General features: G+C 44.4%; 3 protein-coding genes across 3 annotated transcripts; 2 read left to right on the plus strand and 1 right to left on the minus strand.

The window, feature by feature from the left end:
• Window positions 1–979: 979 nt before the first annotated feature.
• Window positions 980–3,150, plus strand: PHALS_14431 (Putative RNA binding protein; the record flags this gene model as incomplete). The annotated part of the gene is made up of 9 exons (XM_024730245.1): window positions 980–1,095; window positions 1,170–1,309; window positions 1,372–1,484; window positions 1,540–1,676; window positions 1,826–1,928; window positions 2,102–2,218; window positions 2,292–2,339; window positions 2,414–2,748; window positions 2,826–3,150. 9 exons carry the CDS (start codon window positions 980–982, stop codon window positions 3,148–3,150), a joined length of 1,434 nt encoding a protein of 477 aa, XP_024580542.1.
• A 12,695-nt stretch (window positions 3,151–15,845) lies between these two features.
• PHALS_14432 (enolase) lies at window positions 15,846–17,225 on the plus strand (the record flags this gene model as incomplete). The annotated part of the gene is made up of 1 exon (XM_024730246.1): window positions 15,846–17,225. One exon carries the CDS (start codon window positions 15,846–15,848, stop codon window positions 17,223–17,225), a length of 1,380 nt encoding a protein of 459 aa, XP_024580543.1.
• A 189-nt stretch (window positions 17,226–17,414) lies between these two features.
• On the minus strand, window positions 17,415–18,740 carry PHALS_14433 (hypothetical protein L915_07188; the record flags this gene model as incomplete). The annotated part of the gene is made up of 1 exon (XM_024730249.1): window positions 17,415–18,740. One exon carries the CDS (start codon window positions 18,738–18,740, stop codon window positions 17,415–17,417), a length of 1,326 nt encoding a protein of 441 aa, XP_024580544.1.
• Between the last annotated feature and the right edge of the window lie 2,593 nt (window positions 18,741–21,333).

Genomic DNA, 21,333 nt, shown 5'->3' on the forward strand with positions numbered 1-21,333 from the left:
GGGACTTCAGTGTCGTTGACACAGGGCTCATCGAGCACGGAAGTCGTTTTGTTCCAACGCAGTGTCTAGCGGACACGCAAGCCTCTTTGAAGCAATAATCGATTGGAGCTGTAAATGTTCTCAGTCTTAATGGGGGAGAGTGTAACGGGGTACGCATACCCTGGTTACAGATGTGTATCACACCAGATAAGCATGGTGTGACCACACCCAAACAAGAATACGGTACGGGGCTGGATAGCCAGTAGTTATACATGTATTTAGGTTTTATTATACATATTCACGAAAATCTATGCATTTAAAATTGGGCGGTTTTGCCGCGGAGAAAAATAAATAAAGTCAGTTTTGGAGTAAGCGGATTTCGATCCGCTAATCTCATACTTGTTCTGAGTATAGAACGAGAGGTGACCTAACTTACGCTTCCTCAAAGCGCAAAGCTACGGCAGCCCGCTGCAGTACCGGCAAAAGCCCAAAATGTGGAGCGGGTGGGCTGTGCATTTACCGGTGACACTGTATGTAGCAGTAGCGAGAAGATTTTGCTCAATCAGTTTACAGAAAATACCATGCAGGTATTTTAAAGCAGTAAATATCTGTTGCTACATATCGACTGAATGGATAAAGGTTCGAAAGTCTATACGCTTTGGCACATTTTGTGCGTGCGTGCAGTAGTGCTGTACATCTTGTACCACCAGAATGGCTTGAGCCGACAGTGCTTCTACTTCATTCCAAAGAGTAATTTTGCAAAGACGGATAACCTAACTGTGACAAGTATGGCGTTGACCTTTAAAATTCGTAATGACGCGAACTTCGAAATAAAATTACAAGAATCTTCGAGCCGTGCAAATGTACCCCGTATCCTATGTTAGCATACGATTTCTAAGTTTGCACCAGATTATACAATAATAACATTTCTAGTAAGCTAGAATTACTATTTTGGAAATCTACGACAATTGATGTAGCCCACACCACCACACAATGTTCAATGTCCCGCTCCGCGCTTACAAGACACGCGCTCCAGAAGTCTCTCCGCGTTCAAAACGAACCTGATGAACCGCCTGAACAGACAGAACGTCACGTCAAACAAGATGAACTATCAATGTACGTACTGGTCTTGAATATGGATCGAAAACGCCAAGCAATTACATCTCGTTCTTGTATTCGCTCACATATAGTCACGGCAATGACACAACGTATAACTTGAATACGCTACTTCACCAAAATATACTTCAATCCGCATATTTTCATGAACTTTACAAATTTAAAACATATCACGAGGTTGTGGATGAAATTTACTATCGAGTTGACCATGCTGGTAAGAACAAGCTAAGTTGTTAATTCCTGACTGGATAATTATCTCATTTTGCTTCTGATTAGAACCCTGGTCGCCTGGTACGGCACGCATTCCGTCAAGTTGTTTTTGTTTGCTGCACAAGTTTTGTCTTATGCGTCTCACGCGAAAGCAAATGCAAGGGCTTTTACGACACAAGGTGAGCGAAACATTTGTATCAAGACTTTATTTTTGACTAACACGTATATTGGCAGGATTCACCGTACATTCGCGTGGTTGGATTTTTATATCTTCGCTTTACATGCGATCCTGATGAGCTGTGGACATGGTTTGAGCCTTATTTGGAAGATTCTGAGGAATTTAACGCGTCAGCAAATCCGAGCATAAAGACGTGAGTTCAAAGGACTATGTGACATGGGTTGGTAAGAATGACTGCTGCTGCTATTGTGGCTATCTTGGCGTGATTGCAGCATGCAGTCGACTGTTGTCTGTGCTAATACAATTGCAATTGCAATGTTTTTTCATTTTTTTGATCTTCAGAACGATAGGAGAGTGGTTGATTCGTCTACTGGAAGAAAATAATTATTTTGGCACGATTTTACCACGAATTCCAAAGAAGATTGAGGATGGTATTAAAGTGAAGGTACGCTGCTTGCGATATTGTGAAGGACCGGAACTCGGCGGAGGGTTTAGCTTAAGACGTGCCTTGTTCGGTGGGGGGTTCTGTTCACCATTATTTATTTGCCAAAAGGGAGACTGTTCTAAAACAAATTATTCTAATCGGGTATTTGGCTACTATTTTGTACTCTTTTCTAGCTTCTACTGTTATCTCGTAAAAAGAAACGTGCAAAAGAGAATTTGGCTATCATCAGCCATCTCAAACCAGGCACAAAAGTCCGATCAATGTATGCAGATGAAGAGAATGAGCCTGCGGTAAGATGCGAAGTTCATCAAGCGTGGTTGTGCTAAGATGTTGATATATTTGAATGTGAACACTGTTCTGTAGATGTACGACGCGGTCATTGAATCAGTAGAGGAAGGCAACCAATTTTGGGTAAGTTTTGCGATACACAGTGCGTTTGTTTGAAAATTCTTTTTCACGTACAAGCTGATTGGTTATGCTACCAGGTTTCGTTTCCAGCATATGGAAATACAGAGAAAGTGAGTCTTGGAGATATTGAATTCACCTCGGGTAAACAACACCGTGAACGCTCGCCCGCTCGTTCCGGTTCTGCCAGAAGATCGTCTTCGCGCTCACGAGGGCGTGACAGAGGCCGCGATCGAGACCATCGCCGAGATCGCAAAAGACGAGAGAAAGACCGGCATTATGGCAGTAACCGAGACCGCTCGCGATCGCGCGTTCGCTATCAATCTCGAAGCCGGTCGCGGTCGGCTTCGCGTGATCAAAGCAGACGTGACCGCAGCCGAAGCCGCAGTCGTAGTTACGCGAAGAACAAATCTGGGTATTTGTTTTGCTGGCTCATTGTATCATGATGGAATTACTAACTCAGAATGCTGTTTTGTTTGCTCACTTTCTTAGAGACAGTGACATCACTGAAAACTTACTACAACAAGTCCGTGAGCGAGAACGGCGCAAAGCTGAGGCTGTCGGACGTGACTATGCCTCGCGACCTGCTAGCTACAAGGGCTCACTATCACTTAAGCTGGATCGCTGGACCACGAGAAAACGATCACGTAGTCCAGTGAAACGAGAGGAGGTGGTGGTGGTGCAGCCAGGAATGTCAAAAGGCGACGAGCCACACCGTAGCAGCTCGCCATCCTCTGAAGAAATCCGTATGGCTGAGAAGCGTTTGGAAGAACTTCGAAAAATGTACGGTGATGCATCCTCGAAAACAAAGGATTAACCAGGCAAAGATGTGGCCTGACAAAGATAAGCAGAAAGATATTCCGATTTGCTCAGTTTTCTTAACATCTTTCAATTATTCTTAGAGTTTGAGGACTTGGTGTTATCGAATTCAGTCACTCGAACTCATTTGAGGCTTTCAATCTCTTGCTGACGAATAGAAGTTTTGCTCTTAAATGAACTTGACGACATGCAAATCAAGTTGTATCGAGAACATCTCTTTTCTTCATTCTTCTACTCAGGAGTAACGACAAGAGATATGAGGGTGATGAGGGCGCATCAGTAAAGCTATGATTGATGCCATTCAATGGAAAGGAAATTCTGTCATGGCAGAGACACTTCGTAGGGCAAATCCAGTGCATATTGATTTCCGTTGTGAGCGGAAGTCAAGGTCAATATCCAATGCAGGTGTTAAGGACTAACATAAGAGAGAGTCTAAGGGGTTTAATGCTTTGGCAGAAGATTTTAGTCGATATACGAGAATATGCGGTAAGAATCAAGCCATGCAATATTACGATTAGACAAGCTTCTTGTGGTGCAAATAGCGGCCACAGATCAAGTGGGGGCGACGCTTGTAGTGTTTGTGCGAGGAAAATAGTTGAAAAATGACAGCCTACGGGCAACAACGCCCCAATTGACGTATTGCTCAAAACGCTTTTACGCTTCTCATTTAAGAAATGTTTGCAAATGGTCAGCTGATGGCATATCGAATTTGCTGCCGAGACTCTTTGTGGATATCTTGCAGTAAAGCGACAGGCCATGTTGTCGAGGTACTTCGTCGAGAAACAGGTTGGCTGTATTTTCACCGGTCACATTATTGGTGGCAGCAGCAAAATGAGCCATCTTGCTCAAACGGTCTACAAATACCGAAATATTACTTTCACAGGACGCGTCTTTTCGAGAAACGAACAGAAATCCCCATGTATGGACTGCGAGCTATATGGTGAATCTGGCAGGCTGACCAAAGGTACCGACGCAGGCGGTGAGGGTTTGACTGATCAACACAAATTACACGTGCGCAAATATGTGATTGCCTACCCAAATAAAATATTAGGCCACCAATACATAGATAGCGCTCACTGATTAGTATACATTTTCCGGGGTATCGTGTTTATCGTACAGTATTCCACACTTGAGGTGCCCATCGTACGTCACCACTACACGCTGAGCATTATGTGGGTCAGCACTGTAATACGGCAAGCTTTAATATGAACAATAGCGATGCAGACGTCCAACCGCGCGCTTTAATATAGTGACATCCGAATTCCTAAAAACCCTTGTTCCCATAGCGTTCAGCTGTACAACACATGGTGCGTCCGGGTGGTACATTATACGTGGCGCCGTATCAATTAGCGACGTATATGCGACGATGTTTAGTTGGAAGAATGGAAAAGCACATTCGTTCCCACTGAAAGCAGCCTTGGTATATTCATTACCTATGAAGAATGACCAACTTGCCATTTTCATTGAGAGATGTATAAACAAAATCGCTGTGTGCAATGACACATGGTCTGCTGAGATCACTAGCATTTTAAAGCCAAACAAGTGGACCTATAGACATACTTCATTGCGAGGAGCTATTCGTCATGAACATGACTATTCGAATCACCAGCAATTTGCTGGCGAGGCTTATATGCAACTCTATGTTCACGTCCATCGGCATCTGCCTGGATCTATTGCGAAGAATAGATCATCACAGACGACGAAGAACGACCGATCAAAATTAAGGGGTAGAATTGGGACACACATGAGGATCTATTTCACATCCTTGAAGGTCATCTTTCGCTGCATCCAGACACCATTAAATCGTATTTTAGTTGATAACGAGGGATCGTGCCACGCTGGTATAGCTTACACTGTGTACAAGTAGGCTAAACTGGGTCACCTTTTGGGACAGAGATACTGGCCAGTTTACAGTTGCTATCATCCTCACGAGATCTATCCGCAAGGCATGCTACAAAAAAATCAACCTAGAAAGGAGATTTTGTTGGCGCCAGCGACACACCTATCGGCTTTGGCAAATAGCTTATCGAAGTCATACATTTAAACACCGATCGTCAGTACCAAATCTATCCGCCTCACCGCGCTCTGTACATCTGCAACCGAGAACATCGTCACATTAAGTTTGTGCATAACCACGATGAGGACTAAACGACTGCGTTGCCAGCCACTTTCGGAGCATGCTACTTAGCGTATGTGAGGAATTACATTCTGGTATCATTAGTTGATAACGACCATCAACTAAGTCGAGGTTATAAGACAAATTGTAGTCAATTAAGCTGCTCTGCAGCTCATTCTCCCCAGGAACGCTTTTGCGCCGTAATCGTGGCTGCGTTTGGCATACATAATTTAGTAAGTACTTGTCGTTAGAATTTCTGACACAGATAGTCAAAGACAATTGTTGAAGTTTACTTTTTCTTCAAAACCGCTATATGCCTCGGGCAAAGGAAAGCTTCAATGACATCAAAAAATATTCTTGACAGGGCCATTACCGTGTGTCGCAAGTTTTGGTAACGAGAACCAAGTCAATTTCATGATGCACTTCGTATCCGGGGTATGGTCTTGCACTTACCATATCGTAATTTTCTTCATTAATACAAAGAAATGATCACCAAGATTCTTGGAGATAGCTGTACTGCTTCTCGCACTTACTGGGACGTAAATTATGATTAGCATGTAGTCAGTAGCCCATGCGCTCCATGGATTTATCCCTTAAGCTGCCCCATCACTCTCATCCAGCATGTACTAATCGCTGTATTCCATCAGGATTTTTAAAATGTTGGCCCGTGAGCTTCATTCTAGTCCCGCGAAAACCTTTATGCAATATGTACGTACCCCTTGATTAAGTAAATACTTTGTTAATTGTAGTCTGCCCAAATTGTGGTAGATAGATTCTACATCGCAGCTCAAATTGACTGAATGCATTTATCTTTGAATATACCACTATTTTTAGCAAGTGTTATCAATCAGCTTATTCGGCCCTCCCGTGGAATAAAAAAGGCCTGTTAAACGTCGATTTTCTTGCAAATACTAAAAAATCGGTTTGGACGGAAATTCATGCAACTAAATACAAATTCTAGTCTACGCGTATCTATCTGCTCTGGATCCCTTTACAACGGTGACCATTCTGTTGTAATAGAAATTTCTAGCTTGTAGAACTTGTCAAGTAAAAAAGCATACTTCATAGATTTGTGCACCCTACTGAATCTTGTAAGATTTACAACAAACTTCACAGCTCTTTATCTACTGATATCACAATTTCTGAAAATATTATTACATCATCGACATTTAGCTTTTGTCTACAGCTGTTGTGAGCTCTGCAGAATTGGCCAGGTCGCAGCCGACAACATCGACGCCTGATATGAAAGGGACTATTGCAGAACACTATCAACTATCTACAAACACTACAAACAACAAAAATAATCCGTTTTACTACACAGCACTTGCTTAAGGAAGCTTAAAGAATCAACCTTTTATACTCCCGATGAGCAACCGCACACGGCTTTGGCTTGAAAATAATTGGTATATAGTGTCAGGTATAATATAGACTCAGATAATTACTTTGAGGTACGGATTTGTCTACAACCGAAAACGAGTCCATCAAAACGACACAATAACTGATTCATGCAGGTGGCCTAGGTTGCTATTCCTTATAAAACTCTGGTTATGATACAACCGCACTAATACTGCAGCGGGGCTTCCGTAGCTCTTTGCTTAGAGGAAGCTAAGCTAAGGTCACCGACCTTACGTGCTATACTAGAACCAGTATGAGTATAGCAGATCGCAATCTGCTAGCTCAAGAGTACCCACAACCTTAACTTAAAGCAAAACACTCTTTCGCTCAAAATGTAAACTGTATTTCGTTTGTTTTATTTGCGACCAAGCCTATATTCAATTCTATAAGCTTTTCTAATTAAATAGTAAAACCTAATTCAAATCCATGACTAATGGCAGTGTAGCCTCGTAGTGACTTCTTGTTAATTCGTATTCACACCGTTGTGTGGCCACACCATCTTGTGTGACCCACCCCTTCATACAGGTACGTGTAACATGTGATATTGAGTGTGACATTTACACACTAAGGTGCATGGCTACATAGTGCACCACACATCATTGTGCTTATTAACAGGGGTGCAAAAACTCCATTTCTTCCCACCAAAAATAGAGAATATTATGTATGTAAAGACGAGGCAAGGTGAAGTGACGTTTATTCTAATAGCAGGTAGGCTTTTAACCTCTCTGACCTGATAAGTGACTCCAGTTCTGATACCACAAAACTGAATATTCAACTATACAGGGTGTACAGTTAATGCTAGACACATAAAGCGTGTTATGGGACCTAAGCAGTCACACCACTCCTCACTCAATTAACAAAATTTTTCAAGTCTTCTTTAAATTCTTCTTCTGCTCTTCGCCACGCTCTGATTGACTCTCCTTCGAGTGACAACCCATAAAATTGCCCCACATGGTATCTTCGCCACCATCGAGCTCGAATAATGTTCCAATCTCGCGTTATCCAGCGCGTTTGCTCAATCGTGAACTTGATCGTAATGATTACTTTCACGACTGACGTGGTGGTGGCGCTACCTTAGAGTTAGGCAAAATCTTTTGTCGAATGGGTGCTCAACTGATTGCTTGAATCGCGTATTTACTCGCCATATGACCGATCAGGACGTATGGAGCATACGTCCTGCAATCCCCTTTGATCCCATCCAGACAAGCGACACTCGAATCTAGGCATGGATTCATGCGACCAAATTCGTGGACATCCACCATTCTCAAAGCGCAAGCACCGATGCTGACTTATTGAAAGTACGCAATATGCGCTTTCGATTTGCGCATTCGACAGCGCAAAATCGGGTCCACTCTAAAATCGAGGATGTTCGTGAAGTACGCGCGGTCATCAGTCGACTTCAAGACGAAAGGGACGGATGAAAAAGATTAAGAGATAGCTTCCCTACGCGGAGTCAGTCTTTCGACCCGCATCAAACGCGCGAACGATACCGTGATGGTCGCGGAGAAGACAACTTCGAGACTCGCACGTATTCTCGCTCGCTTTTTCAAGCCATTTTACCAAGGGCTCATCTCTACCGCGGACGTTCCGCTCCACCAGCACGTTCTCGACATATAGTATGGATATCCGTGGCGATCAAGAAGAGGGAGAGGTTCCCGAAGAGGGCGTCCCCTCTGCTTTTACTGTGACTTCTCCGAAATCTTCGTCGGGGTTTGATCGGATATACTTACCGCAGTACCCCGCAACGCAATCAGCATCCATCTGCTTCCTGTTGGCGTTCACGATGATCCTCGAGATTCTGTGGATGGTGCTGAGGCGACGACGCCAAGGTTTTCAACCTTCGATTCTCGTGCCGAAGCCGTGGCTATACGGCCACCTTCAAATAAGAGTGCACTATATCTTGGTTAGTACTCGCGTCGTTGCGACAAGAGGGTTCGAGGAGCCCTGCGTTGAACGTTGGTTGTGTCCTTGGTCAGCTGACAGGTCTCTAGTGTAAGTATTGCCTTAGCATAATAATTCTCAGAATGGACCGATGAAACGCGGTAATAGCTTCGAGCTTCCTAAGATTGAACCGCATCATCTGAAAGATTCTTAGTGCTAAGTAGTACATAACCCCCCAACAATCAAAGACACTTTGCCTTGACGATCTTGTCTATCTGCTCATTCCATTTGCAAATCTTGCGCGTTCGCCATTCCGTCTCGCGTCCGTGTGATCACATTCGCACGAATCATGATCAATGAGTTCAGGGCGTCTTTGTACTTGCGCTTTACGTTTGTATCCTCGATTGTATTTATTTGGTAGGCAACGAATTACCCGAGTCCCCCCACTTACAGAAAAGACACCACTCATCGCATAAAGCGGTATTTGCGGGTGTCTCGAATTATTCATAGAGAGTGGCGAAATTCGTGTGGATGATAGGGCTGAACTGTTCATAGCAAACTCAGCCAATGGTAACAGCGACCGTTTTTTTGAGAGATTTTCCGCGCAGAATCTGCTTTACACACTTAGTTGGCTCGTTTTGTTTGCCCATCGGTCTCCGGCGTACATATCCAAGCGAGTGTCAAGAATTCGAAGCAGTTTATTTCAAAAGCCACTCGTGAATCGTGTATCACGATCAGAGACGATGGCGTCCGGCAACCCGTGATTGCGAAACAAATGATCAATGAACGATCCTAACGGATCTTTGATATCGATTGAATTACTACACGTTGCGATGCGAACCATCTTGCGGAGTCTATCAGCAAATAAAAGCAGCCGTCACCATTCTCGATAAAGCCGAAAGTAAAGTCGAGACCGACTGACTTTGACCAGTCAGTAGGGAGCAGTGATACTCTATTGTGGCACTTGCGTGTGCCGGGCACTCTTCACGAGGTGACAGACATCGCATGTCCTCACGTTCTGTACCACCCACCTGTACATTTTTAAAATGGTGCACTAAGAGACTAGTAGGTCTTCCTACGGCCAAAGTGACCGACTATCGGTGTATCATGCTCCTCGTACACTATCTTGTACTTCAAATCATCGTTGAAAAGAACTACAATCCGTGGCTCATCGTCACGTGCAACCTCATAATGAGGAGCATTCTTCCATGCATACGATGCGATCTTGATCTCAAGCGACATAGAATAGAATGCAATCTTGATCTTAAGCGACATAGAAGCCTGTCATAGAATTCCATATCATTCAATGACAGTGATCTGATGATCAGATCACACTGTTCATCCTCAACATACGCTCGACGTATCATATTGAATCCATTGTTTTCGATATAGCTGATACGAGCTAGATCATAATCAGGACGACGTGACAGAGCGACAACCAGCACGTAGAATATCCCTGGTGTGTACGCGACGGTGAGATTGCACTCTGCGAAGTAGACAACCAGCAAGCCATTCTCTGTAACAAGTAAGGCGACTGAATTACATAACGCAAGCTTGCCTGAATCAGGTAGACGACAAACGGAGTTTTAACTAAGAGATGAACACAAACCTTCAACAGAGAATAATTCAGTACCAAAAGCTTCTTGTTGTGGACGAGGTAGTTCTTTTCTGCTGACTCCAGCAGTCGCGATCTAAGCATCACGACACGATCGTGTTCTTTTGATTCCTTTTGCAATAATGCACAACCGATTGCAAGCTCAGAAGCTTCAATGCAGCTTCGTTTCATCTGACAAAGCAAACAATGGTGCTTCCATCAAGCTGTTTCTGATTTGAGTGAATTTCCCTTTAAAGCGGATGGATGACTCGTCCTTCTGCAGAAAATTTGATAGCGGCGTACCAATTTCGCGTAGTTACGCGAGAAGCGATGCAGGTAATTGAACAAACCAATCCATTTCCCCATATCCCTTTGGTTTAGCGGTGTCGACCACTCCACGATTGCTTTGACCTTCTCAGAGTCTGCACAAACATGCTGTTCACCAACATAACAACCAAGGACCGTTACTTTGTTAGCACCGAAATTACACTTTGCATGATCCGCTTGGGTTGAATGCATACGCATACATTCTAGTACCACACGGAGGTGCTTCAAGTGCACCTCCTCGGCAGATTCGCCATTTTCGTTCTTCGATTGGACTAAAATATTGTCAAAATAGGTTTGAGTGAAGCGTCGGAGTGGTCGAAACCGATGTGAGACCAATCTATTGAGCGTTGCTGGGGCATTGGATTGTTCCTGTGGCATCAAAAGCCACTCCAATAAAAAACCAAACGGTGAACGAACAGCCGTCAAAGGGATTTCTTCCTCCTTCATCAAGATTTGGTAATATCCACCTACCAAATCAAGTACACTAACCTTTGTACAACCGGTGGATGATGGCATCCTTAAGCGGGATCTGCGATTGCGCAGGGAACGCCTGCGCATTCGACTTATTACAGGTGTCTAAAATACGCCATTTACCATTTGGTTTACGCATACAGCACGTCGGTGTGCTATGAGTGGACTTGCTCTCCCTCACCAACCCAGATCGATATACTCGCTTAGCTCACAAGACAGTGGCCACAGTCGAAGCAATGCATGCTTTGAACCAGACTCACGATCAATTTTGTCTCGAACTCCAAGTTCGGGTGGACAACCGGAGGGCGGCTTCGCACTAAGAACGTCATTCTTGTATTCCATAACAAGGGAATGGTCAAAATCAGTTGGACCCTTCAAAATTGCAGATCATCTGCGTGACTCCAGACGCTGTCGAAATTTCTTGAGAACTGGATCATTCATAGCTGATAATGAGCGTAGTTCCGCTGAGTCAACCTTCGACTGTAGCAACACGACCTTCGCAATGTCATCGCACTTGAGGTCTTGAAGGAAGTCATCGTAAGTGATTTCCCCGAGATGCACCAGCTCTTCCATCGGCGGCAACGGTGCCAAAAGAACATATGTTCTTGTAATTTTACACTCAGTTGTTGCATCCACAATACGTGGATATTCGCTGGCTATTTCGTCATTGGTTATAATACGCTTGACTCATTAACGTGCGAATCAACCAAATTCAGAAGGGGAGTATTAGTACCGCGATCAACAACTTCCGTTGTTTCCATCATATGTTTGTGCTCAACCACAAAACAGATGGGAGCACCACCTTTGTGGTCGATTGTCTTACCGACGCGAAGCTCTCGGAGCTTCTATACATAGTTATGCAATGTGCCGTTGTCTTGACGGCATGACAAAAACTTCGACCGCTGTCGAAATGCCACATTCGGCTGACGAGCATCGTTTCCATGGTCATTTTAACTCATGCCACGTGGCAAAGTATCCAGGGTGGCTGACTTCCCACGTTATCGTCCAATCCTTCGCACGGCTATCCAAATGGGTCATGGCATAGGACACTTGACTTTGGTCATTACAAATTTGAGCTGACGTGATAGCAATGTCCATTTCTTGCTGCCAGAGCGCAAGATTATCATCTCGTACCGGTGTAAGTTTTTATCTTGATTTTCACCAGACATTCCGTGTGTACCGACAGAGTCACCACCACTTGTGGGGGAGGTGATGGAACCGGCGCTGGTATGTTTTACGACAGAAATGTCAATATTTTTGCTCATACGTAGCAAAATTTGCATAGTGTTCAGTAATTGCTTCTAGTTCCAATTGAAGTATGTCGGTGACTGCGTAATTTCCGTTCGATAAACGTCCGCAGCTTCACTACACACTCCCGTTGCGAGTGTGTTAGGAACGAATGTACCTCCTTGTTGATCCGAGGAAACCCACCGCCTGCCGATAAATCCATCAAAGTATTCGGCGTTGGAATGACACTCGATGCTACCCAGTATAAAGTGAGTTGCCCGTCCGTATAAAAGCACTTTCTGAGGAAGCCTTAGGTCAGCTAACACGCCTCATCACGCGTTGCTCGCGTTCGGCAGGCCGTTGACCTACGCAGAGGGGAGGAATGGTGAAGTGACATATATTATTATTGCCAAGCGGCTGTTGACCTGTTTAACCTGATAAGTGCTTTCAGCTCTCATACAACAGAATTGAAAGGGGATATACAGCTATACAGAGTGTACAATTAATGTCAGACATACAAAGTATGTGGTATACACAACATGTGTAAAAGGACATGCCCCACTACATTGTGGCGGCACATTTACTTCTTCTGAAGAGGGTCTGGCGGGCAACCGATTCTTGGATCGTGTCAAAGATCTGCACAATATGGCCAGTTAAAGTGGGAACGCACTAAGAGATAAGAAGCCGGATCTGTGCGATAAGGCAGAATGTAGCTTGGCTTCAGAGGACAGCTAGAACGCTAAACTACCTCCAAGAGAATGCTTTGCGTTTATGTAGCAAATAAGAGAGAGATCGCGGTGGTATATATCCCTTTTAACGACAAGATGTGTTTGCAATCCCCGAAAAATATTATTATATAATGACTATGGCCATAAATTTTATACCGTAGTAAGCGCATAACTTGTTCTTAGTACCTGCATAAATTGCACGAGTTGGTAGAAGAAAAGATTTTGTAGTCCAACATCTCAACGATAATCCATCTGTCTTTTGTCTGCTTCTGGTTTCTGCATTCAATTTTGATATTTTGACTTTAAGACGTGATGTCACGTACTTGACACACTATCCCCGATCTTTACTAGATAAATCGTTGATATTACTCCAAAGTGCAACCGGACTGACATGAACAAGTCTACCAGTCTCGACAGCCATTTTACAACCAGGGTTTGCTCTAATTTGTAGCGGTATCTCTGGGACACTGGAATTGATCAAGTCATCAGTCAAAACGTGTAAGACCTGTTCTTTATTTTTAGCGCTAACGACTGCGAGCTCAACATATATAAGCACTTCTCTCTACCCCACGAGCATTCTGCGTGAGTGCTTTCGAGAACCCTTCACAACACATCAACGCGTTTCGTCAGACAATTGGTGTGCGGATGTTTTATTATGGACATGTCCAATCTGTTGTTCAGCACCTTAAACAAGCTCACCAGACTTGCGATAAAGCCCGAATCTCCATCCAAGACAATTGCCACAGGCAAGTCATGTTGAACGGAGCCTTTGTTCGGAAAACCTTGTCCTCACCGGTTACGGTGCCTTGGTTCCGGCAAAAAGAGCTACCATTCTCGGACGGCTCACAAATACTACGACGGCTGAACTACCAGATGCGTCTTTGAGGGACCAAAATAAACTCTATGCTAATGGACTGCCAGCACTCTGCCAGAACCAACGGGTTGATCAATAGCGCCGACGCGTGCGGTGATACTTTATTTATTGACAATCTCCACACGTGCGCACACAAGTGCTTACCGATTATGTAAATAAAGTATCCAAAAAGCTGGACTACATCAGCAACAAAGGCACGCTTGTCGATGCTAGCGGATAGCTAATATTGCGCAAACACTTCAGCATCGAGTTTAATATGGATGTCTACATCCGTTCCTTGGTGCTTTTTCTTGCACGACTATTGATGAATATGTCGTAGAAAGAAGTGCATATGTGTGGATTTTTTTGATAGCTATGCCCCCAGACAACATTGATGTGGTTGTTTGATAATACGTCAAAAAAATCTGGCGCATACATAGTCATCACCAGAGTAGCCGATCGGAAAACGCTACATTTAGTGAGAGCATAATGGTTTTTGGGAGCATTTGGTGATGCCTATCATCCAGGTCAATAGCACGGTACAGAACACTTTTATGCTGTCATTCATCAGACATCGGTGCTGCGCCGAGACGGTGACTGCGTCAAGCTTGCTATCATTTTTCCCCGCATGATATTATTTTTTACATGAAATCGGCACTGAGTGAAAAATACAATCGCTATCACTAAACTCACACGGGAATACTGTCCACAACGTAGCACCATTCTCTTGGTAAGCACCATTGGCAGATTATACGATATTAGCTGAAAGACGATCATGCACTGCTCGATCAGGGTCAACACCCAAGGTCTCTTGTCACCACCATGATATTTTTTAACAAAGACAGAACGGTCTCGAACAAGTTCTAATAAAAGCCATCCAGCTGTAACCTTTCAGAGCTCTTCGAGTGTCATAAAAAAGGATTTTAATGTAAAAAGTGGTGAGCTCAGCTATTCTCTAGTCAAGCAGTAATAGCTTGGGTATGTTAACGTCTTTAAGCTCCTTGCGTACATCCCCTGGGCTTATTAAGAACCCCATACTGGAGAAGAAAAGTAAAAAAAAATGTCATGTTGGACTGTACGTAGCGCTGGGTAGTTAATCCGACAATCGACTTTGGAGAAATCTTTATTTTCTGAACCTGAAATACTTACATATCTGTCCAACGGACAGCACGACAAGTGCAATGTGCTTCTGTCTCTAAATTGGTCCTGAAAGATGGCGCGATTGAAGGTCCAAGATCCAGAAAGAGTTCATCTGATGGCGTTCACCAGCTTGAAAATGCTTCTTTTGGTACTTGGTACAGACGGTTTCCACAGAGTAGAGACCTCGCGCATTAGAAGTGAGGTTAGCTAAGTGCAAGCTGAAGATATGTCTGCTTTCCTATGTATTATAGTTAAGCCCTACATAACGCATTCGACGAGGGTTGAGACCGCGTATCTTACTGACCTCTCTTACAAGAGTATCATCACAATATGCCATTCGGGGTACTAGTCATGATTATCCATCGTGATCCTTAATATTAGTTCCTCTGAGCTTCGTTCGAGGTCTGAGAGACATATTTTAATGCTTACGCAGACCAAACCCTGGGTATCTACTTAGTCGCAATTCCTGTCTCCGGGATTTTGATAAAAAAAGTGTTTGATTGAGGTTCTATTTGCTCTATTAAGACCTTTCAGTACCGAACCAAGTGCCGCGGTGACGTTAAATGACTTAGATTAGAACATCAAGCTAAGATCTTCATGTTTCTGAAAACGACGTTTCAGAGGCAACAACGCTCGGATCGTTAACTGACTACTTATGTTGTTCTTCTGCTGATCATAGAGCTTATGTGTGACGCGCTCATGGCTATGAAGGCCGAATGCTGATATAATACAGGATCACCAATTGTTTTAATCAGATTTTTCATTAAATTTTAGGAGACAATCGTACAATCTTAAATTATAAGCGTTTTATAATTTACAAAGATACGATGATACAGAAGCCACTCTTCAGTAAATTAATCTCTTTGAAAGTATGATGCTTTTAATATTTCAAATATATCCTGTCCGCGCTGGCCTCTCATTACTCAACATTTTGCTTCAATTTCCTCATTGACGCGTCATCATGTTTACCCGCACGTCAATTCTTGTGACCCGCGCTACATCCTCCGCATCCGCTGTTGCTGTACGAAATGCTAGCACGATTCAGTCCATTCACGCACGCGAGATAATCGACAGTCGCGGCAATCCAACGGTTGAAGTGGATTTAACACTGTCTGGTAGTGCTGAGATCTTCCGCGCTTCCGTCCCCTCGGGTGCTTCGACTGGTATTCATGAGGCTGTGGAACTCCGTGATGGTGGCAAGCGCTATGCTGGCAAGGGTGTGCAGAAAGCTGTGCAAAATGTCAAGAGCGTCCTGGCTCCTAAGCTTACTGGCGCAGACCCAACAAAACAACGTGACATCGACAATCTCATGCGTGAGATTGATGGCACGGATAATAAAGGAAAATTGGGTGCAAACGCCATTTTGGGTGTATCACTTGCTGTAGCTAAGGCTGGTGCTGCTGCCAAAGGTGTTCCGCTTTATCAACACTTTGCTGATCTCATAGGCAACAAAAATTTAGTCTTACCTGTGCCGAGTTTTAATGTTATTAACGGTGGCTCCCATGCTGGTAACAAGCTCGCATTTCAAGAGTTTATGTTACTACCTACTGGTGCTGAGAGTTTCTCTGAGGCTATGATCATGGGCTGTGAGGTATACCACGAACTTAAAAGCGTTATTAAGAAGAAATATGGCCAAGATGCCACCAATGTTGGCGATGAAGGTGGATTCGCCCCTAATATCCAAAGCAATCGCGAAGGTGTGGAGCTCTTAATGACTGCTATTAATCGCGCTGGTTATGACGGAAAGATCGGCATCGGCATGGATGTCGCGTCATCCGAGTTCTTAATGAAAGATGGTCATTATGACTTGAATTTCAAAACTGAGGGATCAAATGACCTACTTACTGGTGAGGAATTGGGTCAGCTGTATAAGGATTTAGCAAAAGAATTCCCTATTATCAGCATTGAAGACCCATTTGATCAAGACGACTGGACGCATTATACGTCCTTCACCTCTGCCATTGGCGATAAAGTGCAGGTGGTAGGAGATGACCTGTTGTGCACCAACCCAAAGCGCATTGCAACGGCTCTTGACAAAAAAGCATGCAATGCTTTGCTACTTAAAGTCAACCAGATTGGTAGTGTGACTGAAAGCGTGGATGCTGTTGCTCTTGCCCAGAAAAATGGATGGGGTGTTATGACGTCGCACCGTAGTGGAGAGACAGAAGACTCGTACATTGCCGACTTAGCAGTAGGTCTTGCTACTGGCCAAATCAAAACGGGAGCACCATGTCGCTCTGAGCGTCTGGCGAAATACAACCAGCTGCTGCGTATTGAGGAATCTCTCGGTAGAGACGCTAAGTACGCCGGCAAACACTTTCGCAACCCATCCAAGATGTAATCAAGGTTCGTTCCCACGTAGAATTAACGGGAAATGATATTCTGCAGTCTGATATACTTCGTGCATAATCTTAACGTGGTTAATTTCTAGCAATACTCTACTTCGTTTCGCTCGTCATTTTTAAGTACAATCACGAATCTAGAATATGATTGCTCCAGATATACAATGACTAGGTATTTTATCTGCAAGTCACGCTGCTATAACGCCAGAAGCTACTTTGTGAGTCTTCCCCACCTCATTCTCCTTGCATCTCAACCCTTCGTGTTTGGCAGCAAAGTGTTGAGCTGCAAACACGGCCATTTTTTGAACGCCAACGTGAGCATAAGGCAAGATATAGCTTGGTATGACCATAAATACATGTGGAACACCTTCATGCACATCATATTCCCAATTGACAACCCCATCAGCTATTGCTTTAGCATGAAGTCGAACTGAATGCTGATACAACGAGTCAAAAGTTGCAGCTTGCAGAAAAATGGGTGGAAGATCTCGCAAGTTACAATGAACAGGTGAGGCGTCGGCCCATGTTTTCGGATCGTCATGTGTCGGATGGTACGTCAAGACACTAGCAGCAATCATATTGAGCGGAAGAATACAATTTTGACTTGCAATCTCATTTTCACCATGTGTGAGATCCGCTAAAGGACACATCAGAATCGCTGCTAGTGGTAACGGCAATTTCTTCTTTCGGCTTAAGAGTCCATCGCGAACCCGCAGGAGAACTGACATGACCAGACCTCCTCCAGCACTATCACCTGCGACAATAATTTGCGATGGTTCCAACTTTTCATGCTGCAAAAGATACTCGTACATGCTAACAGCATCTTCAGCTGGTACAGGAAATCGATGTTCTGGTAACTTTCGATAATTCGCAAGAAAAATGTCAATATCCACATCATCCGAAACCAACTCGTGCTTGATGGCACCTACTAAGGTACTACAGAATGAAATATACATTCTTGGACTTAGCACTGCATACCCTCCCCCATGATAAAAAAGCACTACCAGTCTCCGTTTATCGCGTCGAGAATTCAACGACGTCTTCGATTTAAGCCAGAGATGCTCAAGTCCATTAAGTTCAATGCTTTCAAGTCTCAGACCGTGTTGCCAGCAAGCAAACCATCCCAAAAAAGTGCCAAACAGGCCACTGTGATGACGAATTACACGAGCATGTTGCACGTCTACAATGCGATCGCCAAACATATTTGCAGCTGAGCGCATGAGTCCGTGAAGCAACTCGTAGCGAAGTGTCCACTTTGGAAATTTGGGTTTAAAGCCCCGTGCAACGATCTGAAGTATAGTTTTCAAAAGTGTCCGAGAGATACCAGCTAGTAGCTGAGCTGTTTCTTTTGGAGTGCGACAGAATCCTCGAGACGCTTCAAGGATGAGTAGTAGAACAGACGCACCTATTGTGCCTCCTGAAATCCAACATAGAAATTTATGTCGTTGATCGCGATTTGCCCAAATACTTACAAACGAGTCGAGCAACGATGAAAAGAGCTGGCGGAGCCTCATTGTAGTCGAAACAATGGCTATGCTTACCATTGTCACGTCAATTTCTCGAGTGATGAAAACATCGCAGTTGACCAACCGTGAAAGGATCACAATACGTCAGCAAAAAAATAATTATGTTTTTAATTTCGTGGAGTTCTTTTTAGCAAAAATGCAATAATTACAAAAGTTATGCTCCTGTATGATTTTTGGGTTTGTGTTGCTTTATCCTTTATTTCTGAGCCGTTTTTTTATCTGACGAACACATCCGAACGTAGGTCAGTGGGACCCAGTCCATGATATGCATGTGTATTTTGGATTGGGTCCCACTGACCTCGACTTCCACAGGATGCGATAAAGCCCAGTTCTTTTGAGTAGGAGGCCCTTTCCCTCATGATATTCAAACCGCTTCCGTCGGACAACTCAGCGTGGAAGCCCAATTTTTTGTTCCTCTCTTCCGAAAGTGAAGGAGGATGCAAAGCAAAGATGATAAGTCCTGCTACAGAAAAAAAAGTATGCGAGCTCCTCGAAGCTGCTCGGCAACCAGAGGATCTTTCTACCACCTTAGTATGGCAGAGTTTCATTGCCTTTTGGTGCGCTCATAGAGTTCGATATGCCATCTGGCCCTCGAAACACGGGATATATCAATCGACACTTACCGCTTTCAAAAATGCGGTCGAGTGAGAGGAAAGGATTTTGGTACAGGCAACATCTGTTCGCAAACCCTACAGTGAGGATTTCAGTCTCCGCCAAGATGTAGCACCATTGCGACGTTCTTCACGCCTAGATATATTTCGCTTGCTCGCGACCTTATGGGACTTCACACCAGCCTGATATACCTGACTCGGCGGTGCGAGAGTCCGCGACATGAGTCACGTCATACTTTACCATGTATGCAATGTCTTTCCGCAAAGAGACTTTACGTTTGTGCCCATTCTCGCGCGCGGACTAGCAAGACGCTGTTGCTTAGTCAAGGGCACAGCCGAATTCACCTGTATCACAGTTTCTTTCATCCGATGTGAGATATTCCCCGATTCTGCCGTCAGAGGATCAGATGTTCAATAAAGGTGGCCTTATTTTGTTCGGGGGATGTCGTACTAGCGCGTTCACATAGTAGGTGACGTTATCAATAAATCACCAGGCCCGACCCTTGGGTCACCACACCTACTGTTCGCCTTGCTGTAAGTGGGCGCGACCAACAAACAGTTCCTCAGACACAACACACACGCCTGTGCGACGAGGAAGCGATTTCCGACGTGGAGGAAGAAAGACAGTCCCGACTTGGAGATTGGGAGAAAAAAGACAAGATAGTCCCGACTTGGAGGAATGAAGATCGATTTAATGCCTTGAAGTTGCGACTGAATTAAAAATGGTATATGGTTCCTAGCTGCATGCGAAGCTCCTAGAGGTTCTACTAATAAAATCATGGGTTCCTAATTTTATAAAACAAGGGTGTACCGAGGTTATACCTCAGATCCAGCAAATAAAAGATCTTGGGTGGAAGGAGCTTGGATTTTGAAAGCGTGAATTTCAACTTTCATGGAAGGTATCCAGAAGAAGGGACTGTCTTACGCCGCCCACTTCGAAAGCTTCAGCTTTAACTTTCGTAGAATGTAACGGGGTTTCACGAACGCTAATAACAGGAGTGTGTGCGTGTCACACAAGATGTGCATAATGCGACCACACACCCAAACCAGAATACGGGACGGGGCCAGGTAGCCAGTAGTTATGGATGTTTTTTGATTTTACGATATATATTTAGTATATTTTGGAAAATCTAATTTTTTAACATTAGGATAAAAATATATATGAAACTCAGTTTTGATTTTTAATAGAAGTGTTTGTTTGCCTTGGTTGAGGCTTTTCAGTACTTTTAAAGGCAGTGGATTGCTACCCGCTGCACTATTACTTGGTTCTTGTAAAAAACGAAAGGTTCGTGACCTAAAGACGCTTCCTCAAGCGCAAAGCTACGGCAGCCCCGCTGCACTTGGTAGCACTTGTAGTCAATCCACACCTGCGTCGTTTCGACAGATCTTTTGTGAGGATGGAGGAATTTTCCTCTTCGCCCCAGGGCATGCAGGAAGTGCTTAACAAGCTCATGTTCTTGCTTGGACCTGAGAGCGTGCAACGCCTTGTGGCTTAAGGCCCCGAGGCAATCGATGCGCGTCTAGAGGCGTTTTCGAGCTACGTTAAACGCGCTGCTAGAGCACCTTCAGCAGAAGATCGTTTGCGTCTATGAAGCTACCGTCGGAGACGGATGACTTCCCCGACCTAAGACGCTCATGGTGAGCGTTGAGTTCTTTGAGGGGAAGGATGGAGTGAATCTCCCACTCTGGATGAGAGAGGTCGATATGGCCATCGCATCCGCCATGTTCTGGACCGAGCTTCAGCGCGTGGCGCTAGCCATCTCAAAGCTCGGTGGTCTAGCGCGAGAATGGGCACTGACGTGCGGCACTTCGGTCGGAGCTGCGTTTCCCTCCTGGGCGGAGCTGAAAGTGCAGCTCTCACGATTGATCTCGCCGTCTAATCAGGAGTATCGCGTACGATCGCGTTTTCTTTCCGCCCGACAGGGCAACAAGGAATTGGTGGACTTTGTCCAAGAGATGCGAACTCTCAT

Source organism: Plasmopara halstedii (assembly GCF_900000015.1).
Source record: "Plasmopara halstedii genome assembly, contig: Scaffold_816, whole genome shotgun sequence".
Lineage (NCBI taxonomy): Eukaryota > Oomycota > Peronosporomycetes > Peronosporales > Peronosporaceae > Plasmopara > Plasmopara halstedii.